The sequence below is a fragment of the Lycium barbarum genome, chromosome 12 (assembly GCF_019175385.1).
Source record: "Lycium barbarum isolate Lr01 chromosome 12, ASM1917538v2, whole genome shotgun sequence".
Lineage (NCBI taxonomy): Eukaryota > Viridiplantae > Streptophyta > Magnoliopsida > Solanales > Solanaceae > Lycium > Lycium barbarum.
Genome location: NC_083348.1, coordinates 61481217 through 61508522, shown reverse-complemented (window position 1 = coordinate 61508522; position 27306 = coordinate 61481217). Strand labels below are relative to the sequence as shown.

At 34.8% G+C, this 27306-nt stretch overlaps 1 protein-coding gene across 4 annotated transcripts in view; it reads right to left on the bottom strand.

The window, feature by feature from the left end:
* Positions 1 to 14053, bottom strand: part of LOC132623360 (rRNA biogenesis protein RRP5) — a 45092-nt gene extending 31039 nt beyond the window's left edge. For 2 of the 4 annotated variants that reach the window (XM_060338105.1, XM_060338106.1), the window contains exons 1-5: positions 13814 to 14053; positions 13442 to 13653; positions 13061 to 13204; positions 9414 to 9590; positions 6052 to 6145 (exon numbers count right to left, since the gene is read on the bottom strand). In XM_060338105.1, the coding sequence (XP_060194088.1) occupies positions 6052 to 6145; positions 9414 to 9590; positions 13061 to 13204; positions 13442 to 13653; positions 13814 to 13931 (745 nt within the window). In that variant the 5' untranslated portion in view covers positions 13932 to 14053. The remainder of the gene's footprint in view (positions 1 to 6051; positions 6146 to 9413; positions 9591 to 13060; positions 13205 to 13441; positions 13654 to 13813) is intronic. The other 2 variants (XM_060338108.1, XM_060338107.1) reach the window with 2 other exon arrangements.
* Positions 14054 to 27306: the final 13253 nt, after the last annotated feature.

The following is a 27306-nucleotide window of genomic DNA, read 5'->3' as shown; positions in this document are numbered from 1 at the left end:
CCTTGAAAGGGAGCACCCCAAGGCTCAAGCCAATTACCACCAGGCCAACTGCAAGGTTTTTTGGTGCTTTTTCATTTTAATAAAAATTGCGCTCGCTTCACACCGCTTAAACGCTTCACGCTTTAAGCAAAGTAGACCCCCGACACTTATTTCCCGCTTTGCACTCTCGAAAACACTGGTCCGAGGTAAGATGTTGGGAGGGATCTTACCTTAAAAACGGATAACCTATACCACCTGCTTTATGTTGGCGACTTGACCCACTAGAATAACCTTACACTTCTTAAGACTTCCCCACAGTCTTCACACTTGCTTGAAACCATAAAAGAGTACCCTTCAGGTGATGTAGTGGATCCTTCTTAGCATCGCATAACACAAGCGCATCGTTTGCAAAAGGAAGACAATACACCTGCATACTATCTCACATAACAGCATTTGTGATTGTATACATCCTCTTGCTGAAGATTTACATGCTCAGTATGAACAACATTGAACATAACAGGTTCCCTTGCCATAAACCCATGACCATTCGAAAAACAAGGCGTAATGAAACCCGTTCCATGAGAAACTTTCTCAGTATTGTAATAGTTTCTTAGATGAGCTGCTAGAAGTTGTTGTTCAGGAAGTATAGAGATACCAAGTGTTGATGAAGTATCCAATTCCAAGTCTAAATTCACTGTGATTCCACTTTCTTTTTATGTTTTGGATTCTTTTCTACGTCGAGACTGAGTTGGTATTCATTGTACTCCTAAATAAATACTCCCGGTTTATTTATTCTATCTTTTCTATGTAGATAGATCAACCATTGCTCAAATTAATAACAACCAAAGCTCTATAGATGGATGGAAAAAGAATAAGGGAATGGCATGTTTACAAGGGTATCATTTTATAATAACTTGTTGACAAGGTAAAACATGACCTTTCTTCATTCTTAAACATGGGTGCCGACGGCACCAGGTGTCTCTTTTTAATTTACAATAGCATGGGGCTATAATTCTAAACTTGGAAAAAAGAAAATGGCCTACATAAATAGGTATTTCATGTGAAGAAGGCAGATAAGGATATTAATCATTTACCAGTTCACCAATAGTCTATGGTATATTGTCGGATATGTTCAAAAAGGGACGGGTGATGTTAGGAGTTAACATAGACATGCAACTAAAATGGAAGTTTAGAAGGAAATGAAAGAGGAGAACATGAAAAATAGTTCATATCGTGCTTATGTGGACCATATATGGAAAGAAAGAGAAGAGAAACCAAGAGAGTTGAAAATTTAGGTATTTCTCCCCCACCCATTCTTTAAAAGTCTTCTGAAGACTAAATTCCAGCCTTGGGGAGACCACATCTCCTCTATTGTACTATCTGGATTTGTGCTTATAGAAAATAAGCCGGAAAACAGTAGTTGTAATGTCCCCTGTCCATCTTAATTTTCCTTCCAGAAAAGAATCTTGTCACCCCTACGCACCTTGTAGTTAACATTTGCCTTCAGAGCCAGCCAGAAAGCTCTAATGGTCCTCCATATCCCCACACCATAGGTATTTGTCACCTCATATGTACACCATTTCCCATTTTGGCCATACTTATGTGGGATCACCTCTTTAAATAGTGCCTGATCTTCCTGATTATATCTTTATATTTATATAGGCAAAATGCACCATAAAACACTTCTGACTTGTGGAGACGGTGTGAAAGTGGGATGGCTTATTCACCGCCAAATCATATTACCAAACCTTGCTAGTGAGAGAGAAATCAGATTTTTGACAACAGTCTATTTGAATTTCCATATATGCCTAGGAAGGTGTGTTTCTTTGCGTGGTTGTGATCCTCCAGCAGAGAACCTCAAGAAGAAGAGGATCACCTATGTTAGTTGGTGCTACATGTGGAGATGTTCGAAAGAAGATGTAGATCATCTCTTGTTGCATTGCCACATGGCTACTGGCTAAGCACTTATGGTCAGTGGTCCTAAATTGGTTTGGGATACTATGGGTACAGTGAAGGGGGCATTGTATAGTTGGGCCTTCAAGGAGAAGAGAATACAGGGGGTTTGGGATATTGCTCCATTAGCCATTATGTCGGTTCTAAGGAGAGAGAGAAATAAGAGAGCAATTGAAGGAGTTGTTGGTGATTTTGTTAAGTTGCAAATAGTCTCTTGTTTTTATTTTATTTTTGTGCACTCATGAGGTGACTTTGAGTATAGAGGACTGGTGTTCTCACATAGAGAACCATATTTTGTTGTAAGTTCTCTCTTTTTTTGTATACATCTTAAATATTTTTCCATCATTTATAAAATTACTTACCTTATAAAAAACACTTAGGTGGATCATGCGGGAAAAAATAGGAGAGTTTTTGAAGGGGTAGAGAATGATATTACACGTTTGAGGAATAACCTCTTATTCCTTACTTCTTTTTGGGAACCCATGAGGTTCCTATATGTATTGAAGATTGGTGTCATTCGTAGAAAACTATACTTTTTGTAGGTGTTCTACTTTTCGGTAACTTGTGTATTGGTGTTTGTCCTATCATTCATAAAGTTATCTAACTTTTGTCGGGGAAAAAAAAGATCCCTCCACTCTACATCGTAATTCTTGCATAACTAATATGTGAACCAAACAACCTCGTATACTCTCCATCTCACTAAATATGATTCAAACTAGATGCAAGAAAAATGCTCTTAAAGACAGTCTCACCAAAATCATCACATCACAAAATTACAAGGTTCAAACTAACAAGACCTAATTTGTTCATTTTTCAAGAAGTTTATTTCCAATAAAACATAAATATGTATAAAAGATATCCACAAAAGAAAAAGTTCTTGTCGAATATGTCTATCATCAAATTCGCCTTGTCATTTGTACAAGATATTATTCTTGTGTGCTCCAACAAAGACAACAGGAAAGAATGTTTTGAGTCAAACCAAAAAAATTCTATGCCCCTTAAGAAGCTCAATGGTAACTTTAGCTCCATACTGTCCGTTCAAAGGTTGAAATTTACTTCACTACCATCGCTATCAAAATTGGCCTTGCAAAAAGAGGATATAAGCATATCCCACAACGAAAAGTAATATTGATTCTAAAAATGATATCCTGAACATATAAATACATCAAAGTTCAACTTAGTTATAGAAAAGGATAAAAAAGTGCCTGACAGTTGACTTTTCACTCTTAGAGATGAGATAATTTTATTTATTTATATATTTAAGTATGGAACACACTCCACCACATGAAAGTATTTTATTAATTAGTGACGATTAGGCTCATACAAAGAGTTGGGTTTGCTCTAATACAACGTTAAATAGTTTGAACCACCTCAAATAAGAACTTAACTCTTAAATAGGAGACACTTCTATATATTTATTTCACAAATATAGTCAATCAAGAAGGTGGTAAGACCCTTGCAGAGTTCCCTAACAACATAGAGCTTGGGAAGCTCGGATCCAATCAAGATCCGAACAACAACGAGCACTCAACTACTAGTAAAAAGGGAGAGAAAGTTGACTTTGAGAAAGAAGGTGCTTCTTGCCGCTTTATTAGTAAGTAAGCTTGTTTTATATCTCCTAAATAAAGGCGAAAGTGTGAAAAACCCGCTTCTTTTTTCCGGTTCCGAAACAACTTGGGAGAAATAGGGTTCTACCGGGAAACCATGGATTTTTGAGTTTTCACCGTTGGTTACTGGTTGAGCCACTGGAATGGAATGAGATAAGAATCTCTGGAGATCTCTCCTCTCCACTTACTCGTAACAGGCTTTTCTTCTGCAGAAGACTTCACCCGGATGTGCCTTCGCAAGTCTCTCTGCATTTTGGGAGCAGAGCAACATCAATCATCCAAATTAAGTACTTTTGGCAGGATATTATAAATGCCTTGGTGATGGACGCTAGGGGTGGGCGTTCGGGCCATCGAATTGGCTATGAAATTTCGGTTTGGATATTCGATTTTCGGATTGAAGAAATTACAATCCAAATCCAACCCAAATAAGTTCGGATTGGATAGGATATTTTAAGTTCAGTTTCGGATTATTCGGTTTGGATATTTCAGATTTGACTCTTGAAACTTAAGGCAAACTTATTAGGAACGAAATTCATGTGTTAGTTCCACAGAGGTAAATCTAAATCTTAATTGCTCAGTAAAAAAAGCATTCCAGTTCAAATTAGGATTAACAAATCCAAATCATATCCAACATAGTAAATCCATACCAAATAAAAGCATTCTGGAAAAGTGGAAAAGAACAAAATAAAATTTAAGTAGTCATCTGGAAAAATAACAAAGAATTCTGCCGTGGGTGATACTAACGTGAGACTTGAGAAGTAAGAAAACCCTATATTATATTTGATTTAGTAGAGAATTGTATATTGAATTTAATATTTTAATGGGTAGGGCCTTAGGTCCTAATCTATTGGACCTTTAGAAACTATACTTATTAGTACTGGGCACATATGATGTAGGTAGGGCTAGATAAAAGGTATAAAAATTTTGGATTTTCGGATATCCAAAAATCCATAGTACTAAACCCATATCCAATCCAAAATCCATAAATTTTAAAAAATAAAATCCGAAGTCCAATCCAAATTAAAAAGTTCGGATTTCGGTTTGGATTTCGGGTTGGCCCAAACTGTGCCCACCCCTAATGGACGCCCTGGCGCGTCACATTCAAGGGAGGTGTCATGGCGCATGGGGTATTCGCAGATAACATAGTTCTAATAGATAAGACGCGGAGCGGTGTTAACACAAAGCTAGAGTGTGGAGACAGACCCTGGAGTCTAAAGGTTTCAAGTTGAGTAGGACTAAGACAGAATACTTAGAGTGCAAGTTCAGTGGCGTGATTCAAGAAGCGGTCGAGGACGTGAGGCTTGATACCCAAGTCATCTCCAATTAAGGAAGTTTCAAACACCTGGAGTCTGATATCCAAGGCCATGGGAGATTCACGAGGATGTCATATATCGTATTGGAGCGGGATGGATGAAATGGAGGCTTGCTTCTGGCATTTTGTGTGATAAGAAGGTGCCATCAAGACTTAAAGGCAAGTTCTGCAGAGTGGTGGTTAGACCGACTATGTTGTATGGGGCGGAATGTTGGCCTGTTAAGAAAGCTCATGTCCAGAATATGAAGGTAGCAGAAATGAGGATGCTGAAAAGGATGTGTTGGCATACTAGGAAAGATAAGATTAGAAATGAAGTTATTCGGGACAAGGTAGGAGTGTCCCTCATAGTGGACAAGATGCGGGAAGGGAAGTTGAGATGGTTCAGACACATGCAGAGGGGATCTGCAGATGCTTCGGTGAGGAGGTGTGAGAGGTTGGCCGTGGTTGGACTTAGAAGAAGGAGAGGTAGGTCTAAGAAGTGATGTGGGGAGGTCATTAGGCAGGATATGGTGCAGCTTCAGCTTATCGAGGACATGACCCTTGATAGGTGTGGAGATCGAGTATCAGGGTAGAGAGTTAGTAGGTTGCGCACGGATTTCTTTTTCGTACTAGGAGTATTAGTATCTTCGTTATGTTTGCTTATTCTTTCACTCTGTTATCTTATTATCTTGCCGGTATTACTGCTTATTATTACTGTTTATTGTTACTACTACTGCTTTTTCATCTCTCCTTGAGCCGGGGGTCTATCGGAAACCGCCTCTCTACCCGTCACAAGTTAAGGTCTGTGTATACTCTGCATCCCCAGACACCACCTGGTGGGATTATACTGGGTATGTTGTTGTTGTTGTTGGCAGGATATTATAAGGAAGTTTGGTTCTTCCTACAATCAGATTTCTTTTTCCCTTCAAACAAATGCATGAAGAAAAAAGGCATATCCTTTTGCTTTATGAAAGTTAATCAAGAACACACTTTCAAGAAATGACATCCAAGCCCCAGATAAACACAGCATAAAAGCCACAGAAACAGAAAACTTAGCCCTACAGAGCTACATTAGGTTTAATAAAGCAAGACGGTTGAGGGATCTGCATATCGATATGTAGATCTGATTGGTTTAGATTATCCAGCTTCTAGGAGCAGCTAATATTTTTGTCAGTCAGAGAATGAATCAAAAGGGAGTATTTGAGTGGACGTGAAGATTACCTGATTCTTTTGGCATAAATCCTGAGAAGGAAGGCAACCCGAAATGAATTATATAGCCATGGTCTTCCATGCTTTTCACGTATGCACTAAGAATCTGTACATAGCAAAAAACATGCCACATGTTCAGGAAAACGCATAATATCAGGTAAAGGAATGTGAATTTATCATTTAAAGAACAAGAATTTAGCAGAATACAAAAGGGAGTTTATTACACCAGTTCCAAAAGTTGATTAGGCACAAAAAATTGCTGGAGTTTCAAAACTAACGAAGGATTCATCGTATTCAAACCTTTATAAGTTCAAAACTAAGAACATTTTATTTTCACATTAAAGTATGGCTATTTCCCTATTACTTTTCAAATGGTGGCTCGAAACGCAAAGCAGGCCCGAAAAATGGCCATCCCACCAGATCTTTATACCGTTTAAGCTACAAGCTAATTAGTTTTTCTTTCCTACTCTGTGTGTTCCTTCTGTCAATCAGCAGACATAGTGACCTTGCTTTCTGATTACTCTCTCCAATTTTTAACACACATCTCAGCAAAAGCGTTGAACTCTTGCCCTTTAGATCCTGCACTTAACAATGCATACATAGGAATGCTGGCATTTGTAATAATACTGTTAAAAAGCATTGTAGATTTCTCAATCACCTTTTATCTTAACTTCCTACATATTGCCTAGTGTATTTTTGTTTCTTCATCACAATCACAATGTAATTCATAATATATCTTCTCCTAATGATAAAATTCGCCCCATTTTGTGAAACAACCTTCAACCTTCACCCTGAACGATTTGATATGCTAATTTACTCAATCCATTCGGTTGTCGCTTCACGTGTTTCGGTGCGCACATTTGCTTTATTTACCCTATCCACGTGTTTTGTCGCTTCAAAGTTTCTAATAGGCAGATATGGAGATTAATCATCTCCAATATGCTGATGATACTCTAATCTTTCGTGATGCTAACCCGGAGCAACTAAAGATTCTTAGGGTTATCTTTATCCTTTTTGAAGTAGTATCAGGTTTACACATTAACTGGAATAAAAGCTTCTTATATCCAGCAAACGAGGTAACAATTTATCCTCCTTAATTGAGGTCCTAGGGGAAGATCTGGGGAATTGCCAACAGTTTGTTTAGGCATGCCCCTTGGTGCTAAAAGCAGGTCCATAGGAATATGGAATGGGGAGGTTGTGAAATGTGAAAGAAGGCTAGTCAATTGGAAGAGCCAATATCTATCTTTGGGGGAGAGATTAACACTGATTAATAGTGTTCTTAATCCCATGCCTACATAAATGATGTGTCTCTTCCCCATTCCTAATAGTGTTATTGAGAGACTGGATGTCTTGAGAAGGAACTTCCTTTGGCAGGGTAACACTGACACTAAGAAGATCCATCTGGTTAAATAGGAGGAACTAATAAGGAGCAAAAGGCAGGGGCTAGGGAATAAGGAATTTGAAAGGTCAGAATCCGAGTCTTTTGATGAAATGGCTTTGGAGATTTGCTTCCAATGAACAATCCTTTTGGAAAGAGGTGATAGGTTTGAAATATGAAAGGAAAAACAACTGGACAACTAAGACTGTAACAAGTACTTATGGAACTAGCCTATGCAGAGCTATCAGGTATCAATGGCCAAAGCTCAAAAGAAACTGCAGATTAAAGGAAGGAAATGGCATGAAGATAACCTTTTGGGAAGACAATTGGATAGAACAGGGTAATTTGAAACTTTTACTCCGAGATATATACATCCCTAACCAGCAACAAAATGCTACAATGGCAGAGGTATGGTCTAATCAAGTGTGGAACTTGAGTTTTAGAACACTTCTAAATGACTGGGAGATTCAGAGATTAGCAGATTTCTTCAAGACCTTGGAGCAATTTAAAGGACTATCTGATGCTGAAGACTACCTAATCTGGCAGAATCACAATCAAGGCATGTATTCTGTAAAGGAGGCATATAAGACTTTTAACATTTTCATGATTGATCACTGGCCCTGGAAATTGATATGGAAAGCTAAGATCCCTCACAAAGTATCTTGTTTTTCTGGCTGCTAATTAAGCAGGCAGTTCTGACTCGGGAAAATCTCATGAAAAGGGGTATTCATCATAGTCCAAGGTGCTTCTTATGTGGAGAAGAAGAGACAATGTTAGCTCTTTATACACTGCAGGATTACCTTTCAGTTATGGAGTTTATTTATCAATATGAAAGGGTTATCATGGATTATGCCTATGAGAATTGTACAAGTCCTGGAGATGTGGAGTAGTTATGGCATCCTTTCTGGCCAAAAAGAGAGATGAAGAATCATACCAGTTTGCATCTGTGGTCTCTGTGGAGAGGAAGGAACCTTAGATGTTTTGAAGATAAGTGAAACTCTATTCATAAGATGAAGATGAACAATCTTGCTTTATTCTATTTTTGGTGTAAGCAGGAGTATATGGAAGATCGTCTTAGGTTTTATATAAGTTTTTGTTATAGGATTGAAGATCTTCTCACTACTCCTTTGTAACTATGGAGACCTGTAACTGTTTGTGGAAGGTCTTATTTTTGGATATATATACAAGTGTTACCTTTTCAAAAAAAAATATATTAACCGTGCTAGTGTGTGTGTGTGTGTTTTTTAACAAACTGGTATCTGGTATAGAGTTCAGTGTGAAATTTAAAGAAGCTCTAACATTAGAGAGTCCAAAATTCGCCTTAAAGGGCGATGTATTTACGAGCAAAGAAATATTGGAACGATCTTGGCTAGAATAAAGCAGAATGGTTTTGGATAAACCTGTATGCCAGTGTAGAGTTCAGTGTGGAACTTAAAGCAGCTATACCATTAGAGAGAATTCCTCTTAAAGTGCAAAGTAATATTGGAATGATCTTGGCTTGAATAAAGAAGAATGGTTACAGAGGATTCATATAACCAAATCTTCTTTTTTCGAATTCAGACATAATTGATTGATTGATTAATGTATACATTCACTTGGATCTCTGAATTATCTTTTCCATAAGGTGGATTTCTGAGTTATCATACAATAAATCTTCCTTATTGCTTTAACCCGTAACAGAAAATTAACAATTTGTCAAGTTTATTCACTCTTTTCTCAAGTATTTGTTGTCATCTTATGTCTCAAAATCAGAAACACAAATCAGATTGTTGTATAATTTCTAATTTTGTTTTTTGACGGGTATTTCCTAATTTTCTCCTCGACCTAGAGCAAAAGGCAGGACTATTTCTCTTGGGGGAAAAATGAAGCCTTTCACTTTTTCTTTTTTAGCAAAAGGTAATTATAACAACCTCATCTTGTAACAACCTCCTTATTTAGGCTACAGCACAGTAAAATATAACTCAAAATGGTGCTAACGAAAAGGTAATTAACATACCATTCCTTCTTGAATAACGTCAAGTGTTAAGTTCTTGTGCAATAAAGCAAGACGCAAGGAAAGCCAAATCTTTCTCTTCCCTGATTCTTTCTTATCGTCATCCAAGTGCAAGACGATGCAAGAAACCAGCTGCCCGACGTGATATACACTAGAAAGAAAATTGGTGTCCGTCTCCAACTGCGAAGGTAAATTAAGCTATTAGAAAAACAAAACAACTCAATCATTAAGAATAGGCAATATCTATATACGCTAGAAAGAAGATGGCCCATCTCTGACTGTGAAGGTAAATTAAGCTATTAGAAAAAATAAAATAACACAATAATAGAATAGGCAATATCTTCAACAACTACTTTATTAGAGGAGAGACAATAAACTATGTTGAAATTAAAGGAACCTTGGCTTCAATTTACCTTAACTAGAATTACTTGATTCAAGTGTTTTCCCCCTATTTGATAAAGCAATACACATTTTTAACTGAAAGGGGAAACTCCTCATACAAGATGTATATGGAATCAAGCGCTCTGTCTGCACACAATATTTTAGCTATTATTCATTTGTCTAATTTGTTTATTACCTCAAAAATTAAACAAAAAAATAGATAAATTCTGTCAATGATAAGATCTCTTTGGTGAAAGGAAAAAACTTGGAGGACTATATCTTTAATAAGTCATAAAGGTTATAGACAAAGACTCAATCTAATTTATGCACTGCGAAAGAGATGTCATATCTGGATGTTATATCATCATTTCATTATTAGAAAAGACTACCAATGTTTTCCTCTAGCATAGAACAGTAAATCAGCAATTTAGAATAATCCTCACAAATCCAAGTATGTGTATAAATCTGTAAAAGCTTCCAATTCAAAGGTTCACATTATATGTCTCAAGTAATGGGGTTACATATGGAAATCTCCCCTCACTTTTTGATTTGTGGTGCAAGCCTCGACGATTTTACTAATAAACTTTTCCTGGTCATGGAAAGTGAAAAAAGTTGAGCTCTTCCTCTCCACAAAATATCAATTTTTGTACCAAACAATGACTCTTGTGGATGTAATATACTTCGAATACACTACAGCTTAATTGTTTGACCATCTTTAACCATAAAAAATATGACCTTTCTATTCTAAAAATGGTGCACAGTAATAGCCGGAAACTCAAGTCCAAGGGAAAAAATCATTTGAACCTTGACCGGTTGGTTTTCATATAGATAGTAACTACTCCACACCTCTCATGATGGTTCTCAAGATATTGGCTAAGAGAACTAAAAGGATATGAATCCATTAAAAGACTGACCAAAGCTCTCATGATATAACATATTTCAAATATGCTATTTGCTCAATGTTTTTTTTTTTTTGAGATAAGGTAGAAGTTTTATTTGCTCAATGTTTATCTATATTTGAACCTAAACAAAAATACCTTTCTACAATGGAAATGTTTTGCAATAGTAATATCTGGGAACTCAATTAAAGTAATAAGATCATTTTACCGCTGACATGTTGGTTCTCGTGAAATAGTAATTCTCAAGAAATTGGCTAAGAACTCAAACGATATGAATTGATTGAAATGCTAACCGAAGGTTTCATTAAGGAATAAAGGAAGTGGTACAACAGAATTTTCTTGAGATGCAATAACGATAGATCGTTTAGTAAGCCTTGAGAAACAATAAACATATGGAATCAAAAACTTTTCCATTTAATTTAACCAAACAGTAGTGGAGGTAAAACCTCCAATTATTGATTATATTGTTTCTAGTGCATTTCTTCAACAAAAATAATTGTGCCTCAATGCCAAGCAAGTTGGAATCGGCAAAATGAATCATCACTAACCATAATGCTTCATTTAGATCAATACTAATTCAATATTTGAAAATCTAGATTGCCTGCCACTAGAAATTCTCTAGATATTCTACTAATATTAGTCTCTAAAATACTTTTTGAGAATGGTAACATTTTATTCATCAGCACAAAGGGAGTGCTGGCCACTGTAATGCAAAAGTAAAAAGCCTATGTACGTTTCACAAGGCTTCTAAAAAGCCTAGTATGGAGTCAACCTCCTCTATACAAAATTCTTTACACCAAAAACTGAAGATCAAGTTACAGTTCATCTTAACTTTCTGGCAGTGTTGTCAAAGGCGCGCTTAAGCCCTGAAGCGAGGCTCAAAACATGTTAATCACTTCGCCTCGCTTTATTTGTGCTTCAGTGTCATCAACAAGGCTCTAAGACATACTTTTCCTTGACAATGAGCCTCTCTTGAAGAGGTGAGGCTAGATAATTGATATTTCACTTTATCGTAATGTTTTTACAATTTCTTTGTCAATATATTTGTTGTTCATGCTTATTATTAGTAGTATTGGACTAAACATATATATATATATATATATATATGCATTTTTTCACCATTGCCCCTTTTTTCATTAAAGTCCATGCTTTATTTGCGCTTTGTGCTTAAAGCCCCAGCTGACCTTAGAGCTTTTTAGTGCTTTTCGCTTTTAATAACACTGCTTTCTGGAGTGAATTGCTCTTAATCTCTAACAAGATTGAAAGCTCCTAGAGAACTAAACCTTAACCACAACTAATTGATATTGCCTATATGAATCTTTTCTTCCATTTTACCCTATTTTTGTGCCAAATCTACACGAATTCCGAGAGATTGTAGGATTTTTTATACAACTTCTCTAAATGTGACTTTAGGCCTACCCCGTCCCCTTTAAACACCTTCAATCACCATGGATTCACACCTACGACCGGTGCATCTAGAGGTCGACATTGGACATAACCAAACCATCTCAACCGATCTTTATCCTCTGTGTATGCTACTTGCTTCTACTGCATTTCTTCAAATGAGAGAATATTCCCAACCCATGGCATGATGTTTCAACACCTGTTTGGCTTTGTTGAAGTGTTGACCAAAATGTCACCACAAACTCAGAGAAATTTCTCGGTTATCGAAGAAAAAATACAAAAAAATGAAAAGAAACTTTCGGAAATAACAACCCAAAAATTTAAGGATGGGGACAATCAAAAACAAAATATTCATAAGGATGAACTAAAATTCTCAAAATTCAAATCTAAGAATGCTAAAAGTATGTCAAGAAGGAAAAACATTTTTTGGTACACATATTTTTTTCATTAACTAGGACTTAATATAATGTATTTTCTTAAGTTCATTCACTCCTAAATATTTGAGTTTCACTTGTTTTCTTCTTTGTTTTTTAGTTTTCTCAATAGAGGGAAAAAAGTATTTCTAGTGCAATGTTCAGAAATTCAATGTTATACACATGAACAATTATTGGATAAGTTGAGGATATTTTAGTTTAGACACTTTTCAAATGGGGATTATAAAAGAGAGATTATTTACTTTAGAAAAAATTTTAAGTAAACACAGAGAGAATTAGTTGGAAGATCTAATCCAATAGCCTGGGCATTTCAGTCAATAAGATTGAACTAGTGTTGGAACATCACTTTTTGGTTGGTTACAGTACCTCACCTTCTTCTTTTATCCTCCCATTTATTTAGTAGATTAAATTGAAGAAACCAATGCACCGTACACAAGATAATAATTCAAATTCGCCAAACGATTAAAACTCGGGCTTGTTAAATTTGATTAATAAAAGGAGTTCAGGAATTGAATAAGAATACAATTCATACCAGTTTTGGTTGATGGTGGAGGAAAGGAGGAAGTGCTTCAGATGGTCGAACTAAGCCGCGCAAGCCTCCTGGGAGACTGACAACAATATCTTTCTCATTTACTTCAGAAACCACTCCCCACAGCTTCATTCCAGGACATATATTCTGAAAGTAAAGCAGTTAAATGTTCAAGAGACATGTTGGTTGAACAACTAATTTTCGACGCGGAGCATAAATTTATGTGTAAAAATAGTAGACATGAACCCATAACTTTGAAAATACAATGAGCTCGACTAAAAATCCTTTCAGGTTGGACCCATAAAGTTTAAATCCTGAATCTGCCTCTGGCGCATGATGAGTTGTCAACAAAAATGAAAGTAAGAAATTCCATTGGATACCAACCTTTAAGGTGATCCTGTTAGGAAACCTAGGCAATTTTCCATTGATGCCACCGCCAAAAAGGGAACCCAAATCATCATCTTGGGTAGTACTACTAGTACTAGTCCTTTTTTGCTTCTTTCTCTTCTTCAACAATCTCTCTTCAGCCTCAAACTCAGCATCTACCTCACCTCGAACTTCATCCAACTCTTCCCTGCTCAAACTACTTCCCCCACCTACAAACAAACGATATAATAAATTTCTAACGGGAAATTAAGAACAAAAGCTCGTTGGTTTTTTCTTTCCCTATAATTTAATTGGCCCAACTTTATTTTGTTCCGTTCCAGGAATTCTAACACGGTTTTATAACTTTTTGAAAGGTGTTTGAGCACGTACCTCTGGGGAAGTCGGGAACTTCATCTTCAATTGAGATTTTATCTTTGCTTTTTCCCTTGTCAACATTCCTCAAAGCAGGTTTCGAAACTTTTTTGCTTTGAGATTTCGGCGGTGCCATGTTTCTACACTTTTCTTTTTCCTCTTTCAGGTTTCAGAGGAACAATACGACGTTGTTGTCGGACGAGGCAGGGTTTAAGTAAGGGTTTAAGAATGACTTTGCGACACACTGTTAGGTTTTCATATAATTTCCCAATGGGTCATTCCCAGAAATGCCCCTCTTTCGGCCGGTCTTTACTTTGTTAAAAGTCTTTAAACTGGCACGAATGGCCTATGTTGGGGTTATCTTTAACTAGGGAAGTACCCGCGCTTTGCGCGATACAACCACGATATTAATAAATAAAGGATATAATTGATACCATTATAAATTTACTCAAGATGGAATATATTAAATTTATTATGCACATAAATAGTAATTTAATTTATATTAAATAAACATTATACTTTTTTAAAAAAAGTAAACTTAGATGAAGAGGATTTTGCATTAGCAGATCTATAAAAAATAGATAAATGAAAAATATATAAAAAATTTATAGACATTTTTTAATTTAAAAGCTTTGACTTCACATCTAAATAGATCCAATTTAACGTTTTAATGTTAATTTAAAATTAAATTTTAACGCTTACTTTATGATTTTATTTATGTTTCATTCTAAACTACTAATAACAACAATAAAAGAAGAGGAAAGGGAAAAACTAAAACCAAACTGAATACATATAATCTGAAATCCACTGAATAAAATTTTCAGAATCTCGTATATTTATTGTCTTGCCCGTTTTCCTTTTATTTTTATTTTTGTATTTTCATTTTCTTTCTTAATTCCCTACCTGCTCATTTTCCATTAAACATCAAATTCGTTTATGCGCAAGTGGAGGGGGCACTGTAAATTCAATATATTATTACATTGTTTTATTGTATATACTCACAAAATATTTTTTAAACAATTACACACTCAAAATTATTTTAGTTTTTATTATTCATTTATATCTCTCACCCGAGAGTATGCTCGTCAGTTTTCACCTTGGAATACTCTGGATGTCTTGTGCTTTTAGTTTATAATAATTTTGAGAATACAATTGTTTGGATTAGTTTTGTAAATAAAATTGAAAATTTAAAGTTTTTTATTTTAATTAGATATTTTTAGAAGATTAAATCGTAAATAACATCTATTTTATTGAACCATCACTTAAACCTAAAATATGATTAAAACTCCTCATCTATGTCAGAATAATTAAATTATTTCAGAAAAATATACGTACTATCAAATTAAAAGGACTTATTCTAAATAAAATGATTTTAATTTTTCAAAGAGTGACCGAGGGTTTTGGAAAAAAGAATATAACTACTAAAATAGATATACTATAATGAATGAAATAAGCAGATTTTACAGCCTTTCATTTCTACAACTCCACCTTTTGTCTTCCTTCTTCCATTTTTTTCTTCGTTAGTCAATTAATTATTGTCTTCACATATATAGAGAATAATTAAGAAAAGAAAAGCTATGAAACCGAATATGTTAAAGATAAAATCCCTCTTCAATGTTCCTTTTGGACATAAAATTACTATGAATCTATATAAAGGTGAAAAAGAATACAATAACTTATGGAATTGCATTTGTAACTTTTTGAGATTATATCATAATTACATCAAGGACCTCAAGAATTGCCTTGTCTCTTCCAGTCTTTTTACAATATTCTACTCCTGCTTGAATTGCCGGAAAACTCAAGGAATCTCCTTTAAGGTCTTCATCCTAAAAGCGGACAAAATAGAAGAAGAACAAAGAAAAATCTTGGACATAACATTAATTTCGTAAAGGGTAGATGAAACCAAAGCATATTTAATTGAATCATAGTTCCTAGACTTTTGTCGAAGCAGGGGAAGACAAAAAATACAACAATCTAAAATTCGCAATAGCACAAAAATTAAACATAAAGATGTATGATAAAACAAATCAATCTAATATTAGAAATAAAACAACAATGTAGGAAAACAAAATAATCAAACAAAAATAAATAATATTTCTCCGTCGTTGGAAGAACAAAAGAACACACTATTACTCTATCATTTGGAAGAATTTAATCGAATGATTGATTGCAACCTTCTTGTTTTCAACTTAAATAGTAGAAGAGCTTTTATGCTCTATTAATTAAGAATTAAGAAAAACGGTTACAAATGAGTTATTAGGAAAAATTGAAAAAACCAAACGGATAGAAGTGGATGAAAAGGTGCAATTAAATAATTAAGAGGTGTAATTAAGCTAATTAATAGAGTGGCTTTCGAATTATTAAATAGATAGTATATTGATTTTAAAATGAGAGAAAATTCAAAAAAAGGAGAAAAAAGATAATTAGGGTTCTAGGTCATAGAGAGGTGCCACATCACCTTATCTATGCCTAGCTTTATATTATATATAGATTTTTGGCCCTCAAATATCTCATCTTTAAGTTTTGTCTTTCGACACTTTAAGTAATAAAAAAGGGGTCAAAAATATTCCTGACATCGAAAAATAAAATAAAAAATCCAGTCTACCCTTATTTATGACCTATTTCGCAACTTTTTCTGGCAAAGTTATACAAAAACTTTACCTTATCCGGCATAAGTTCCGTAGGAATTAAATTCTCTGCCATAACTTCATTTCTAAGTAACTTATGTCTGACAAGTCAAAGTTTCTATAAACTTATGTCAAGTGAATTGGTTACTACATGACTCATGCCGGATAACTTCATTTCTTCAGAACTTATGCCGTATAAAAACTTTTCCTTTCGATTTTATTATGAGTCTGCTGGGGATCGGACCAAGAATCTCTAGTTTCGTAGACCAGTGAATAAGGTTACTTTGGCCTACAAATTTTCATTAAATGAGAAGCAGGGACAAAAATTAAAAACCAGTCCATAAGAAGGACAATCCGCGCAAAAAATTGTTTTAAACTCAGTGTCGAGTTAAAGTAGTTCAGGAACGGAACTTTTTTATGGACACACCAAGTATAAAAAATAAAAAAAAGAAATGGTAATCAGTTCTCTCTAAGACGAGTATATATCGAGTGCCTGCCAGATGTTTGTTTAAATTCCAATTTTATTAATTTTGTTTTAAATTCCAATTTTAGTAATTTTGTTGTCAATATTCAGATTGTGTAGGAAACGTGGGTATATAAAAGGGAATGTGTGACCACCGAAAAGGAGGTGGTGCAATGGATGGTGCTACTCCTCCCTTAATAAGAGATCTCGGGTTTGAGTTGTTGTTAGAATTTAGATGAAGAGAATAGAAAGGAAAGGCTTGAGACGTGATATTATCACTTTGTCAAAAGAGTGATTGCCTGTCTATTGGGTTAGCTGACAACGCTCCTTCTGGAATACAACAAGCCTATTATCAGTTGAATTGAAAGTGTCATATATGTAGTAATTACTTCTCTATTTATAGAGAAGATAAGCGGTTGAATTAAACACTTGTTCCAAAAGGTTGTGTCCTTGTTCGTGTCAAACATGTTGAAATATTTCACCAGTGGTACCTGTTAGGAATTTCACTAATGGTACCTGTTTGAATATTTCACCAATGGTACCTATTTGAATATTTCACCAGGGTACCTTTGAATATTTCACCAACGGTACCCATTTCAACAATGGTATACCTATTTCATCTATGGTACCCAAACTAGTTATTTCAACTGTAGTACCCAAATTACTCCAATATTACAAACTATATAACAATCCCCTACTAGTTTGTAATACTACTCCTAATATCATACATAATAGAAAGTACCTCATAGATTTGAACTTTCTAGTCGTGTAAATATTTTAAAGTTTAGACGAAGTTATTGGTATTATTAAGAATTGAACCATAACTCCCTTGTGCCTAAACTGAAAACTTCACACGCATAATATTATCCAGCCACTTTAAGTCACCGATTCGCTCAAGCACTTAAAGGCCATGCGCTAATCCAATTCATGAATACTTACAACAGCAAACCTTATTAACTCTTGCTAAAGCGGCACCACTCCTGTATTCATATAGGTAAAAATGTTTTATGTCCCTGTTACTCCAGACATTTGACATTTTCATTAAGAGATCTTGCTCATCCTCTCCCTGTAACAGTATGCACTGCTCATTCCGGGACAAGGCTTAAAGATTTGATGTTTTTCTTTTCAATGCTCAAACGACATTAATAGATTGTTTTTACCCATTGAACCTTTATTGTTAGTTTTGCTAACTCAAGGTTGGGTTCCCTTTAATAATGTCACACCCCAGTCCTGATAGGGCATGATGGCACCCGACCCTTTACTTAGAGCCGAGCGAACCCGCTGGTTCTCGTTATATTCATAATCTCACTGGACTCTTAAATCACGAAATGAAATGCATAATGAAAGCTTTTCAAAAAAACATTCTTTTCGTCTTTCTCAAATCAGGTAAAAGGTGTAATTATATGGAATTTGTAACATAATGCATAATGATACATCGTCTTGCAGAGCCGCTTGCAAGACTGACATGCTATATATACGTGACTCTGTCTGCAAAGTCTCGAACATAAATCAATATACCATAACATAGATACTCTGACTCGGCAACACTCCGGAAGGAAATGGAGCTCACCAATCCAATTGGAACGTCTTCTAGCAATATCCTCTACTCATCTGTATACACCTGCGTGGCATGAAACGCAGCGTCCACAAGAAGGGACGTCAGTACGAATAATGTACTGAGTATGTAAGGCATGAATAACACCATAATATAGATATGAAAGGTAATATGGAATAAGAGAGATAACCTGTACATCGGAATGCCTCATAAGGCGGATGTCATGCATGCTTATCCTTTAAAAAAAAAACATTTCTATACATATACATAGTACCATGCCCGGCCATTAAGGCTCGGTGTCATATATATAGTATCATGCCCGGCCATTGAGGCTCGGTGTTATCATCATTAGTCCGCGTCCAGGGCGATATCATAACATGCCCACTGCAGTGGTGTGCACAACTACGTGTCATGCCCGACCGACTATAGCGCGGCGCGGTGTGAGAAAATACATACATATATATAAAGCATGCATAAGAGCCCAATCAAAAGCCACAACTATATCAGTGACGTAAGGTCGGTGGCCTCCGATTGTATTATGGATCAGTCATCATCGTTTATCCCACCTTGAAGGAACAAGGGTCATAAGGTGAGATTACCAACAATGAAGGAAATTAAGAAATTGTAAAGTAAGCTCAATCACCTCATAATAATGTAAAGCTCATGTACATGGAAATCTCTATGAATAAAAATCATCTCATAATAACATGAAATCTGTATGCCTTGGAGCTTGGATAAATAAATCCCTCATAATCATCATCATGGTTATCATAAAAAAAAATTATTCATTTTTACCATCATGAAAACTTTAAGAGTCATGAATCTCTAACATTCTTGGAAATGAAAATCTTTATGGAATTCATGCATGGTTTGGTAGGAAAAGAATCATGCCTTTAGAAGCTCAATAACATCATAAGGATCACGAAATTCATGGACTTCTAGCATTTGCGGAACCACTGATATTATGGGTACGACACAAGGGTTTATAACGAAAGGATCATGCCTTTAGAAAGAAAGGGACTAGCCTTAACATACCTGAAAGACAATTTCTCGACTTCCAACTTACATCCTGTCTCGCAATTCACTTAAGATCATTCGTAGCCTCGTAATCTACATATACAACCATTCATACTATTATTAGAATCATCATCATACGCTCGTCTTAAGCCCTTAATTAAAATCCTTATAGATTCTGTTGAAATTCGGGCAGCATCTCCCCTGTTTATATGCCTAGCCCGAAATCATAATATCAACAACCAATCAACAACAACAATACCAACATCATACAAGATAAATATATGTATTTTCATCCAAAATTCTATTCAACCCTCAATCCATAAGCCAACAACACCAACACAACAACTATAACTATAATGTTGATAAAGAAAAGATTCAATGATTCATACCTTATTTTTACTAAGGTAGCAAGATCTTCCATATCTACTTGTTCCAAAGCTAACTCCACACAAATTGAAATTATAATCGCGCCTACACGTTGTCCGGACTTCGATTAATATTCCGTAGCTTGAAATTTGCTCAAAATCCTCAATTCTATGTGAGATTTAAGAGCCCTTTTGATGGCTGAATTTTCTGGAAATTTTGAGAGGTTTAGGATGAAGAAAAATGGGGTTTTAACCCCTTTTATAGTAGCCAAGGTCGGCAGTACTGTAGCGGCACTGTAGCAGCCCTGTTTCTGCTTTGTCAGCTCAGTTTGTAACGTCCATAATTCTCTACTCTGATGTCCTATCGAAGAGAAGCTTGTTGCGTTAGAAACTAGACTCGACGAACTTCATTTTAGGCTTTTGTTTCACATTAAAAATCCTAATATACTAGGAGATATGCCCCTCCAAATTTGACTAAAAATCTGCCGGCACTTCTCAAATTTTCGTCAAACTTATTTTCTTCAATTTGCTTGATCTCGAAATTTTCCGAAACTCTCCGTACATGATATTTATCATTTATTATACTTAATAATGGCTATGTTCTTGTGTTTCAAAATAGTCTTTCCCGATTACGACTTACGAGATCGTAATTCATCTTTTACTTTATTGTTACATACTTCTCATGGCTTGTACCTTCCAAAACATCATGAGACGTCTCCGATACTCCATTACTACGGTGATGTACGTGTCATGCTCATGCTCTGAAAGTGTGGGGTGTAACAAATAATGTACTTATAGTTAAGGTTTTCAACCCCATTCCACTAGATGTTTTTGTAGTAGCATCTCTAGCAAGTGCTTTTGTAAGCGGATCTGCTAAATTCTCGCAGGACTTAACATATATAATTGTCATGACACCATTTATAAGCAATTCTTTCAAATAGGCATGCCGCAGACTAATATGTCTAGACTTTCCATTGCATATCTTATTATGAGCAACGCTCAACATTGACTCATTATCACAATATATTGGAATGGATGGCATCGGTTGTGGCCACAACTTTATATCTAATAGCATGTTTCTCAGCCATTCCACTTCTTTTCCAGCAGCTACTAATGCCAAAAATTCTGATTCCATTGTAGAATATGTAATACATGTCTGCTTCTTTGATGCCCAACTTATAGCACCTCCTCCCAATGTAAATATCCATCCCGATATGGATATTTTATCATCATCATTGGTTATCCAATTAGCATCAGAGAACCCTTCTAACGTGCTAGGAAAACCATTATAACATAATCCAACATTCTTTGTTTTCTTTAAATAACCAAGCACTCTTGAAATAGCTTTCCAATGTTCAACACTTGGTTTACTTGTATATCTTGAAAGTTTGCAAACTACATGTGCTATATCCGATCGTGTGCTATGTGCTGCATACATAATACTTCCAATAGCACTAGCATATTCCAACTATGCTAAAACCCTTCCAATATTTTCAGTCAACTTTATATTTGAATCTAAAGGAGTTTTAAACTGTTTGATTTCCAAGTGACTAAATTTTCGAATCACATTTTCTATGTAATGTGATTGATTTAAGGAGATACTTTTATCACTTTTCTTGATCTTAATTCCAAGAATGTGTCAACTTCATTAAGATCTTTCATTTTAAAGACTAAATTGAGATACTTTTTAGTATCATTAAGTCCAAGCATGTTTGTACCAAATATCAATAAGTCATCCACATAAAAACTTATTATGACACCATAATCTTTTGTAAACTTAGAATAAATGCATTTATCAGCATTATTATGTACAAATCCATATGATAAAATGGCATCATCAAATTTCTCATGCCACTTCTTTGGAGCTTGCTTTAACCCATAAAGGGATTTTACTAACTTGCAAAATTTATTCTCATTTCCAGGAAGAACAGATCCCTCTAGTTGTTCTATATATATATTTCTTCACATAAATCACCGTTCAAGAATGCAGTTTGCACATCCATTTAATGCACATATAAATTATGTATAGAGGCTAAAGCCAAAAGCACTCTTATGGATATTATTTGTGCAACAGAAACATATGTATCAAAATAGTCAATACCTTCCTTTTGTGTAAAACCTTTAGCAACCAACCTTGCCTCGAAGGTTTGTACACAACCATTGGTATCATAATTTCTTCTAAATACCCATTTACAGCCTATAGGTTTAGAACCAGTAGGAAAATCTACTATTATCCAAGTGTTGTTGGATAATATATAATCCATCTCATCATTTATAGCTTCTTTCCAAAAAGTTGCATCTCTGAAGACATTGCTTCTTTAAAGCGTTTTGGATCACTTTCAGTATTTAACAAAATGGGTATACATTGATTGACTTTGCTCTTACTTCCTTCTACAAGAAATACAATGTCTTGTGAAGAAATAGAATCGGAGTCTAAATACTTTTCTTTTCTCACTCGTTAACTCCTCCAAGGTTCAACTTCATGTTGAGAATCATCTCCTCTTTTCTTATTTATCATTTCAAAATTACTTTGAGTAGGACAACTTGTGCTTTGCTCTTTTGTAGAATTCTCACTAGAATTATATAGAAATTTATTTTCTAAAAATTCCACATGCACCGATTCTACAATAGCATTTGTCTCCAAATTCAAAAGTCTATATGCTTTTGAGTTTTGTGCATAACCAAAAAATATGCTCTTAATACCTCTTGGACCTAACTTTGATCTTTAAAGGTCAGGAACCTTATAAAAGGCTAGACACCCCCACACTTTAATTTAAGTTAGGTTTTCTACCTTTCCATAACTCATATGGAGAGGTATGAGTTTTCTTAAAAGGAACTCTATTAAGAATATGACAAGCTGTTAGTATAGCCTCTCCCTATAAATCTTGAGGTAACTGAGCATTTAAGAGCAAGGGATTAGTCATATCTACTAACGTTCGATTTTTTCTTTCAGCCAAACCATTCTGTTGTAGAGTGTAAGACGAAGTTTTCTGATGTATAATTTCATGAACTTCACAAAATTCATTGGAGAAATACTCTCCTCCCCTATCACTTCTTAACATTTTGATCTTTTGATCCTTTTGATTTTCCACAAATTTAAATTCTTTGAATTTCTGAAAGGCTTCATCTTTTGTTTTGATTAAATAGACATTACTATATCTAGAATAATCATCAATGAAAGTAATAAAATATCTCTTTCCTCCTCTTGTTAAAATTCCATTTAATTCACATATATCATAATGTATAAGTTCAAGTAGTTGTGAATTTCTTTCAACACTAGGAAAATATTTCTTTGTCATTTTTGCTTGGATGCAAACCTCACACTTATCTAATTGTTTATGATTGCATTCTAAGTATCCAATCCTTGACATGAATTTCATAGAACCAAAATTTAAATGTCCTAATCTAGCATGCCATAACAAAGAATTTGACTTCGAGATATAAGCAGAACTCTTAATATTATTAATACTCATCTTCAACAAACCATTACAATAGTATCCTTTCCCAACAAACATAGAATTCTTAGAAATAATAACACTATTAGATTTTATGACAATCTTAAATCCTTTCTTGGATAACAAACTTGCAGAAATTAAATTCTTCCTAATTTCAGGCACATGATAAACATTCAACAAAGTTAGTTTTTGTCCATATGTGAAATTTAATTCAACGTTGCCTTTGCCTTCAACTTTGACTTCAGCATCATTGCCCATAAAAACACCTTCAGGTGTCTTGCATTCTTCATATGTCTTGTATAAGTTTCCGTTGTTGCAAACATGAATGGTAGTGCCATAATCTAGCCACCATTCTTCTGACTTTAAGGGATCAACCATGTTTACTTCTGTTACATTCCAATTTTTAAATTTGATACCATAGCAACCAAATCTGTAACAACTTCCTCAATCATGTTTGCCTTTTTCGGAATTTTCTGAGATTCCAAAATTCTTTCCCTTCTTTTTAAACCTGCAGTCACGAGAAAAATGGCCTTTCTTGCCACAATTAAAGCAAGTAACTGGTTTTATAGCCTTTTTCTTAAAAACCTTTTTATTGGCTTTAAGACCAGAACTAGAACCTTTTTCATACTTTGACTTGCTTTCAACATAGTGACTCAGATTATTAATCTTTGAAACAGGTTGAAACTCTGAGTCGCATGCACGAGTTTCACTTTCGATTTGCAGATGGGTTTTGAATTGCTCAAAAGTCAAAGTTTCACGAGAATGCAAAATTCTCTTTCTACAATTCTTCCATGAATTAGGCAGTTTGGACAAAATTGCACCAATTTGCAGAGCATCAGGAATTTTCACATCAAGATCTCGTAGTTTAGAAATTAGCACTTGCAGTTTATAAATTTGATCCTTGATTGATAAGTTCTCTTTATCTTGAAACTCAAAATATTGCAAAGAAAGAAACTTATTTGTGCCCTTTTTTTCGTTTTGATATGTTTCCTCTAGCACATCCCATATTTCTTTTGGAGTCTTCAAATTTGAATAGAGATCATATAATTGATCAGTGAGCGTATTGAGAATATGCCCACGACAAATTAGTTCATCCTTTTCACATTTCTTCCTTAATGCTTTCACAATTTTAGATTCTCCCTCAGTTGGTTCTGGAATTGCAGTGATTTCAGGATCCAAAACATAATAAATTTTCAAAGCAGTGAGAAGAAACACCATCTTATCCTTCCAGCGAGTGAAGTTGGTTCCATCAAACCTATCAAGTTGATGAAATCCTTATTCATCAAAGAGATTCTGGAATTTTGATTGATTTCCATAACAGTGAGAAATCACTCTTTTGAATTGTTAGAATTTAGATGAAGAGAATAGAAAGGAAAGGCTTGAGGCGTGATACTATCACTTTGTCAAAAAAGTGATTGCCTGTCTATGGGGTTAGCTGACAACGCTCCTTTTGGGATACAACAAGCCTATTATCAGTTGAATTGAAAGTGTTTGATATGTAGTAATTACTTCTCTATTTATAGAGAAGATAAGCAGTTGAATTAAATACTTGTTCCGAAACGTTGTGTCCTTGTTCCAAAGGTTGTGTCAAACCTGTTGAAATATTTCACCAGTGGTACCTGTTAGGAATTTAGGAATTTCACCAATGGTACATGTTCGAATATATCACTAACGGTACCATTTCAACAGTGGTACCCAAAAAGAGTACCAAAAAGAGTTTTCAAGGATGGTACCTATTTCATCTAGGTATCCAAACTAGTTATTTCAACTGTAGTACCCAAATTACTCCTGTATTACAAACTATGTAACAGTTGTGAGTATGGAAAGATGAGCGTGATCCCCAGAAATGAACTCTACACGGCGCAAATCCGGCATAGTCGGGTTCTAATGCCGGGTGGGAAACTAAGAAGAAAAAAAAAAGGGAACATGTGAGTGACAATATACTTTACACTGGAGCTTTAGGAACTAATCTTGTTATTTAAAGCTTACCAAGTTACTCATTGACAACACTTTAAAGGCGCTTGCATGTTTGAGCTCAGACTCTCTTATCGGAGGGAGTTATTGCCCGTACTCACTATTTGAAGGAATCGGAGGAATGGCATATCTCTTTCTCGACATGATTGAACCAATTGAAACGAGGTTCCCTGCATTTGAACTCTAGCTTTGGACATGTAGAATTAGCTATGTAAATCTTTTAGATATGCTTTACCTTTCTGTTTGTACTTAGCATGAATAAAAATGGCTTCTTTTTCTTTTTGGCCTTTTTCACCTCTTATCTGATCCAACACCTTTTTTCACGTCGGCAATATCTATAGAAAATATCCCTTGAATTTGTTGAGTGGCTTTGTAGATGAAATGACAATAGTTGAGTAACTTTACTACTACAAAACAAAGTTGAGTGACTTTCATGAGATAATTATCTTTAGTTGAGTGATTTTTGTCTTACAAAACAAAGTTGAATGACTTTCGAAATATATAAAAGTTGTTAGTTGAGTGACCGTATTAGAAATTAACTTTGAAATAGAAATATGGGTTGCAATCTGTGTAAGGGTTTGTCCTGAATTTCCTAGTTTACTTCAATTTTACCATAATTGTGTTTTACTTCAAAAGAGATTTCTTGGTAGAAAAGGTTTTCTTTGTGGAAAAAGATTCTACCATATTTATTCCTTTTCTTGTAGGAGAAGATTTAGACTTCTATAAATAGAAGATATATTCTTCTCATTCACAACACAGTAACATTCATAATGTAGTCATTAAAAAGCCTCGTTTAGGGAGAGAGATTATTCTCTCAATAGGATTTTATGCATTTATGTTAGTTTTCTGTGGCCCAATTGGTCAACCGAATTAGAATAATATGCTTCTTTTAATATGATTTTCTTTGTCAGATTTATTGTCGTTCAAGGTTTGCAATTATAATCTTCCGCATGACATCCTGATTATTTCGATCCCAACAAGTGGTATCCGAGCCGATGGTTCAACCAATGGTTTAGCATGTTGAAGACAAGTTCAAGGCGTGTTCAAATCAAGCTGCAATCAATTTCATGATAATGAAGATTTTGTCCAGAATACTACATTAACTGTGGAGATGAATTTTCAACCATATTTTCAACATTCCTACTGCTGCATCTTTAAAATAAATCAAAATATTTTTAAACCATAATATTTTTTACCATGACAAGAGGCAGTGATGAAGATTACGTGAAGATGAAAAATCAAGATTATTTTGCCAGAAAATTCAGGCAAAAAGGGAGTTTGTTAAGGGTTGTCCTGAATTTCCTACCTTATTTGAATTTTACCATAATTGTGTTTTACTTCAAAAGGAATTTCTTGAAAAAATATTTTCTTTGTGGAAAAGGATTCTACCATATTTATTCATTTTCTTGTAGGAACAAATTTAGACTTCTATAAATAGAAGATTTGTTCGTCTTATTCACAACATAATAGCATCCACAATGTAGTCATTAAAGAGTCTTGTTTAGGGGGAGATTATTTTCTCAATAGGATTTTATGATTTTATATTAGTTTTCTGTGTGTCAATTGGCCAAACTATATTAGAAGATGCTTCTTTTAATATTTGTTTCTTTATCGTCTGATTTATCATCGTTTAAGGTTTGCAATTATAAACTTCCGCATGACACCATGATTATTTCAATCTTAACAATGAGAATCATTATTTTTTGAAGCCTATAATCATTGCGAAAAGTTTGGTCTAGTCTAGAGGTATTTCTTTCATGTGACATTAGGATTGTGGCCTCGTATAGGACAATTGGAATTTTTATGCAATAAATCAAACATTGTAATATATAGTATCTTATGCGCTATTTAATATTGGGATTAATTATTTCAAACTATCAACCAAACAAAAAAAGTGTCAAAATTATTTACTATAGTGTACATTAATTAAATGCCTACCATACAGACAGGGGTGATGTCACGACCCAACCCCGTAGGCCGTGACTAGTACCCGATCTGGGCACCCAAACACATCTATCAAATGCTATCTCAAATTTTATCAAACGCATTCAAGTA